The 7,438-nt window shown below is 32.7% G+C and overlaps 1 protein-coding gene across 1 annotated transcript; it reads left to right on the forward strand.

The window, feature by feature from the left end:
* Nucleotides 1-210: 210 nt before the first annotated feature.
* Nucleotides 211-7,208, forward strand: LOC136818428 (uncharacterized). The gene is made up of 7 exons (XM_067074767.1): nt 211-386; nt 1,197-1,293; nt 1,841-1,977; nt 3,430-3,514; nt 3,902-4,008; nt 4,629-4,755; nt 5,414-7,208. The coding sequence occupies exons 1-7, from the start codon at nt 223-225 to the stop codon at nt 5,471-5,473; spliced, it is 777 nt and encodes a 258-aa protein (XP_066930868.1). The 5' UTR covers nt 211-222; the 3' UTR covers nt 5,474-7,208.
* The last annotated feature ends 230 nt before the right edge of the window (nt 7,209-7,438 follow it).

Below are 7,438 nucleotides of genomic sequence, written 5' to 3' on the forward strand. Positions count from 1 at the left end.
ATCTAGTTCACCTTTGACTGATTTTGTATTAGTGAATCTGTAAAATCTTGCTTTGTCCAAAGAATTTTTGATGCCATTCATTGAGTATTCTTTTACCTTACCTTACCTTAATGCATTTAACTATTAAAGCAAAGGGTCGTTATACAAAACTTGAAAAATTTGTCAAACTTATGCTTGAATATGTAGATTTTTCCTTTTTTCACTGTTGCAGAAAATACTACAATGATTTATATACAAAAGGCTTTCACGTTGCTTGCCTTGATACACAACTTTGGATCTTTGACTTATGGGGCAAAAATTTGTAAACCAGTGGATCAGTGTTCATGTAATTTGGAAGGAGAAGGAGAGGTTTCTTTACATGCTATTGATCAACGCAATTCACCACTGTAAGTGATAGAGATAATGTTTGTTTCTTGATTTTTTGTATTATGTTCATTATTGCGCCATTCCATTTTATATCCATACAGGGGAGTGGATGAACATTTCCAGAGGGTAATCCAAGAGAAATTTCCAGTTTTTCTTTTTTCCAAGGGGGTAAAAAGCTTTTCTAAAATTTCCAGGGGATAAAAGACTGATTTTAGTTCGTCCACCATCACTTTATGGTATGAAATTTTACTATTTTCTAGGGGATATCCACTCATTTTCAATATTTTTTTTGACTTGAAAAGGTTATTTCATCCCCCGGTATGGGTTTTTAATGTAACAGCCCATTGCTGTAATAAATTTGCTTATTGCTTATTGCTCATTATATTCTAAAGTTTCCTGGATATCTCATTTGTAATATCGAATTTCTAAAAAGTATTTAAAATTTGCTCTTTTTGTATACACGTTTTTTTCATATTAGAGCAAACTATACAAGAAAATTAAGCTACTAAAATATTAAGAACAAGTTATGAGCATTTTGAGGCTTTGGGGACTCTAAAACACCTAATTTCTTAGAAAAATGGAAAAAATAACTCAATAAATAATAAAAGTTTTCCGACTTTCGGTCACTAATTATTTTACTTTCACGAACCTGCTAAACTTGAATTCTTATAAATATATCTACCACGATCTATCTATCAATCTGTTTATCTATAGATATCGATATTTAGCTTCTTTTAGATTGCTTGTTTCCATAAATAACGTGCTCTACTTCTGGCAGATTTCGTTTTATTGTTCCATCCATATAAAATCGTTCATTATTTATTTTACAGGTTTCCAGATATTCCTCAAAGTTCAGGGTCCACATTTTTAATCAGTTACAATCCTTGCACCACATTCACCAAAGAAGATAATTGTAATAATGTCTTGGTAAGAATTACGAATTGATAGAAAAATCAATTATAATTTGATTCCAAAAAAACTTAATTATTTTGAATCTTTTGTATTGGGCTCTTCCAGAAAAAAATTGAATATAGGGGGTGGAGGCTAACATTTTTTGGAAATTTAGTCCCCGAACATTGGGACTTTTGATCCCCCGGACAGTAGGTATAATCCCCCGGACAAGCATCAGTTGACCCCCTGGACATTCTAAATTACCCTCAAACAGAGCAAAGTTACCCAAAAATAAAGCAATTTTACCCCTTGGACAAGACAAATTTTGTAGATTTTTCACTACCCCCGGACACTATATTCTTTCCCCCCGTGTACAAAGGTTTTCTAGAAGAGCCCATTGCAAAATCAATCCGCGACAAACAACCGCTTCTCTCAAATAAAGAGTTTACTTTATCTAAGACGCTGCATATATATATATATCTGTATCTTTTATGTCGTAGTCACTTCCTTCTTCTCCATTTAAAATTTGGAAATAATTTACAGCTGCTTTACTTACAGAAACACATACCTCTTATTACTTCAGGCTTGTCAATATGCATCAGGTGACCCAACACAAACTTTCCCATTGGCAAAACCAGCTACACGTGTCTTCACATACGATGAAACCAACCAACAAGTTGTTTTTACTTATACTGCTACCTCAAGTGACCTCGCTAAAAGGTTAACTTGTTTATTATCGAGTCCAGTCCCAGAACGTTATCACAAGTGAAAATTGACCTTTTTAAATACAGTAGACTTCCTGTTATTCGAATCTTTCTAAAAACTTTTTCCGCGATGGAGGTTCTTTCTAAGTTATTCACAATATTCAAGCGATTCTTGAAATTAGCTTAATGTTTTCATAACCAAAATGCCTCAATTTCTTAATGAAAACTCAACTTTAAAAAAGTTAAGTTGAAAGTTCTTTCGGAAAAGGTTTCAATTATTGGAACTAGAAATTCCGGTAGTTATACTGTAGCTACCAACAATGAAAGATACTTTCGGAAAAAACTACACATTTCTTTTATAAGCAAGCGAGCTGCTAAGGATCCAGCCCTGAGAATTGCCAAAAAATTAAACAAATTGGCCTTATTAACCTAGCCCTGAAACTGAGCTCATATCTAGAAAGCAACCAAAAATACCTAAAAAAGAGGCATTTTCGGCATTATTTGACTTGGTATGAAAATGTGTACCAATTGTATTTGAATACCACATTTGAGGTATTTTGGATACAAAATGAGATACAAAGCAAATAATTTGCTAGGCATTTTTGGCTGAAAATCCATAAGCAACTTTTTGGCTGAAATCCAAAAAATCCTTAGCAACTGCCGCCCTGAGCCGAAAATTGGGGTTACTTATAAAAAAAATGTGTATACCAGAATTCACAATGTAACATTACCCCTGTAACTCATACCGGGTGACCCACGAAAAAGTTCAGACGTTTCCCGACATCTTGAGGCCGAAAAAATGTCCCAAGGTGCTTGAAGTTTTGATATTTAGAAAGTAGATATCCTAACTTAAAATTTGAGCTATCATTTTTTAAATTTGACCGACTTGTTCTCTACTTATGAGCTTTTAAAGTCAAAATTCACTTTTCGGAAAGTGTAAAAAACACGTAAAAAAGAGGTATTAAATTTATGCAATCAATTAGAAAATCACTTACAAATTGACTTATTTAACGAGTTTTATGACATTAATAATTAATAAAAACACCTTTAAAAGTAATTTTTGCTTAAAACAAGACTAGTTTTTATAAAAATTGGCGCTTTTGTAGATTTTTCAGATTTTTTTCAAAAACTGTATATCAAAAGCGTCTAAAAATACCAAATTTGATACCCCTTTTTTACGTGTTTTTTACACTTTCCGAAAAGTGAATTTTGACTTTAAAAGCTCGTAAGTAGAGAACAAATTGGTCAAATTTAAAAAGTGATAGCTCAAATTTTAAGTTAGGATATCTACTTTCTAAATATCTAAATTCCAAGCACTTTGGGACATTTGTTCGGCCTCAAGATGTCGAGAAACGTCTGAACTTTTTCGTGGGTCACCCGGTATATGCGGCCGTTTCAATAAATTTATGGTCTTAGACCGGTGAACTTTTTTGGGTTTTCATTTTCTTAAAATTTCTTTTCCACATAGGACGTTTAATGTTGGTTTGAAATGTGACAAAACTGTGGAAAAACCCAGTACATCTGGTATCCTTGAAGCTCCCACAAACACTTATGTGAGTTAGAGCTACCTTATAACACGAAAATAAGGAGACATGTATTTAACACGAACTAAAATATTTCTTGTTTATTAAAAACCTCTTTAATCTAAACCATCCGTGTCGTACTTGACGAAGAAAAATGAAATTATTTTTAAATACATGATTACCTACTTTCATGTAATTGTAATAATAAGGTTATCTCAATTTGTAGAAATGGAAGTGATCATGTACATGCTACTTGCTCTTGGATATTTACAGTGCATCTATTTTTATATCGCCTAAAAACCGTCAAGAAAAAACCTTTTGAAATTGATATTAATTTAATCTATATGGATGTTAAATTTTTATTACTATCACTATCCATCTATGGTTCGTGGCTTTGAATTTTAATTTCCGTTTTAGACAATGACGCTAACGCATAAGTGTGCATGTCCTGGTGTTTGTGCATCAGATGCTCCTGCAAGTGACAGTGGAAAGAATCTTAGCGTGGGAAGTTTGCTCTGTATTCTGTAAGTCTTTTTATGCCATTGGTAAAATGTCTTAGTGGTGTATCACACTGTTTTTATAACATACATCGAAATAGTTTCTGGTTGAGCTGGCTTATTCATGATGATATGCACCATTCTAATGTCTTCAACGGACCTCTTCAGGTGACGTAAAATCAGTCAATACGTCACTTACAACCAATCAGCTATTGGGTCCGTGATGTATGCAACGGTGCATATCTTGAATTAAAAAATAAACCAAAATCTTCAATTAGGGGTTATCGAATGATAAATAAAATCAATCTGCCGTCCTCAGCAAGAGCTCCAATTAGTTTTTGAAACAAACGATGAGATTCGAAAATTTGAATTCATTTTTATCGTTCTCTACATACGCAAGCTATGGTTGTATTTATCTAGTCATCCCTTTAAAGTAATACATCTGAACTGCTTGAAACTGCATTTTCTTCTTGTCCTTAATTTCACATTGTACTTCCCGACCTTGATTTGTGTTAGTGATCGTACGACTTTGAGGGCAATTTTCGGAAACATTTTTTGAAATTGCCTGAAAGAAAGTGAACTCGGAACTTTTTCACTAAATCATATACGATTTCACATTGCAATGTCTACATTTCATTTTGATTCAGGTTAGTTGTGTTCGTTATTATTTATCTAATTGGTGGGATTTTATTCTTGAAATATTATAAGAAAGAAGAAGGGAGTGACGTCATCCCTCATCGAGAATTTTGGACGGATTTTCCATCGAAAGTTAAGGTGAGTTTAAGAGAATTGACGATGACCTCCATTTTTAATTTGATGACACAGGAATATTAATTTGATGTGTCTTTGTCCTTCTATTGGTTTATAGATGTTTTTCATGTTTTCTTAAGTTACGTAATTTCCGCCATTATGAAAGCAATATATAGAGGCAATCCCTTACGCAAATCAAACGTTTACTTTCATAATGGTGGAAATTGATATAATTGTGTAACTTTAGAAAACATGAAAAACCTCTACTCCAGAAATAAATATCTACCTTCATGTTAAGGTCTTTTTTGCAAGGTCAATTCCACTGGGTTTTCTACAATTTGAGATGGCATTTTACAATTTTTTTAAGGTACCCCGTTAGATTTTCATCTAAATTTCAGAGACCTCTCCTGGAACTTCCCGGTTTTTGAGGAAATTTGACCTCCTCAATTTTAGGGTAAAATTCTTCCTTGGAACAACCCATTCTAAGTCGGCTTCTTATTGTAGGATTATGCTAACTTTACTTCACTTTTTTATCAAGCAATTCTTACTTCTGCGATGGAATCATGAATTAGTCTACCACGTTAATATTGTTCATAAATTTAGCTTGTTTTTGTCCGTTGAATTTTCGGTTAGGTGGAATTTAATAAACACTTTTGATCATTTAATTCAATTTGTTTTTCAGGATGGTTTCAAATTTACCGTCAGTAAAGTTCGCAAGAAGGACGAATACGAATCCATTTAAATCGTTGGATATCACATGTTTAGTACCGTTTAGAAAATATCTTTCAGACTACTGACGATTACGTTTGTCGTGTTTTTTGGTTAAAGTTTGCAGAACATATTTTGTGATCAAATATTACTGAAAGTGGAATATGCATGTCTTTGATTTTATCAATGTAAACAGGCTCTTAAAGAATTTGGACACATATAACTTTTCATTGAAATCAGATTAGAAATAACGCTTAAGGTTTGTTTTTTGAGCCTACCGTAAAGAGGTCCTCTAAATTAACTTTTGTGTGTCCGTCCGTCCGACGGTTTGTTATGAGCTTTTCTCGGGATTTGTTCATTCGACTTCTCTGATTTTTGCACAATGATGCGAAATGGTAATTCCCAAAATGTGACGGGGCCAGATTTTCAAGAAACATATCCAGATCCGGAAATATCCCGGAGAAAGCGGTTTTTAGGATTTCACCGAGATTAAATCATAAGTTTTTCCTGATTTTTTTGTATGTAAATACGTATTAGTACTGCCATCAATCTGTCGAAAACTGTTTTCCGAAAAAAACAATTTCGGTCTGTAAAACAGGAACTATGCCGGAAATCGCAGTTCGTTTAGTTTTATTAGCGATCATTCTTTCAACCCGAAACTTTTAAAAAAACACCGGAACAGTCGAAAAATAAGCATATAATGAGTTTCGTTCATTTTTTCGAGTTTCACTCGATAGATTTTCATGATTTTTGCATAATGAAACAAAATGATAATTAGTGATAGCAAAAACATGCAGATGAGATGGAGTTTCTAAAGATACTTTAATAATTGGTCATTTGAAGTAATAAAAATGACGCGTTCTTTAGAAAAAGTAACAAGATTGTTTTATTACTGGCTAACGACCAACCAAATCAGGTACAAAGCTTGTATAAACTCCTACTCGTCCCAAAACGTGAGGGAGCACAATTTTTGTTAAGAATCCTCTCCAAGTAACCTGAGGTCAGATTGTGAGTGTTTTCTGCACACCACGCTGAAGCTCTAATGGGATGTGTGAAAACATAACAATCTGACGAATATGCAATCTCGAAATCGTAAGGACCATGTTCGTCTAAAAGGACTAGGAACGACAACAAAGTTGCGTGATTGGGCTTATAAATAGGGCGCCGTATCAGTTTTTAGCTTTCCGGCGCACAACAAGATTCTTTTTATAGAATTTCCCGCGGAGGACCATTTTTCTCAGATGTATAATTTTCAAGCGCCTTCAGAGGTTTACCGTGCGCGTAAGAAAATTATCTCCAAGGAACTTTAAAAAAATAAAACTGTTTTATTAAAGTTCTTTGGTCTCTTGCGATCCGGAAATGTTTTTTTGGATTTTCTTGATAGTTTTTCTTTTTTTTATTTTGAATTTAATTTATATTAAAATAACCGTAGTTTTCTATTACGCCGTTAAATCATCTTTTGAATTTTATGTCAAATGAAAAGGGTAGATATTACGGTCTGTGAATTCTTCCAAATTTCAAAACTCTGGAAATTGAAAGATAACAAGGATTTATACTTTTAGAAATGAAAATTATGCACTTTACAATTACAATTTCGATGTTAATTTATATGTTAATTATTTTTAATAACGCATTTAAAAAATAAAAATTTCAAATTGAAATTTACTTAATATTTTTTTCTTAAAACTTTATGTAGTATTTTTTTTGGTAATCTTTTTTATTCTTATTTAGATGACAAAATATTTTGATAAAATAATATTAATGAAAAACTCAAAATCTTTCCAAAATCTTTAAATTTCGATCTCAGCACTGAAAGTTTGAACGGTTCTTTTTAGTACCATCAAAGGTACCACACCTTATACATTTGGTTTAGTCATTAAAGTCTGTTCCAAACAAGTTCACAGTACATTTTTTTGGAACATTTTTTTCGGTGGAGAAAATATGACTAAATTCACATTTATACCTTGAAGGAATGAAAATTTTAATTTCAAACTTTTCT

The sequence above is a fragment of the Clytia hemisphaerica genome, unplaced genomic scaffold (genome assembly GCF_902728285.1).
Source record: "Clytia hemisphaerica strain Z4C2 unplaced genomic scaffold, Clytia hemisphaerica genome assembly, whole genome shotgun sequence".
NCBI lineage: Eukaryota > Metazoa > Cnidaria > Hydrozoa > Leptothecata > Clytiidae > Clytia > Clytia hemisphaerica.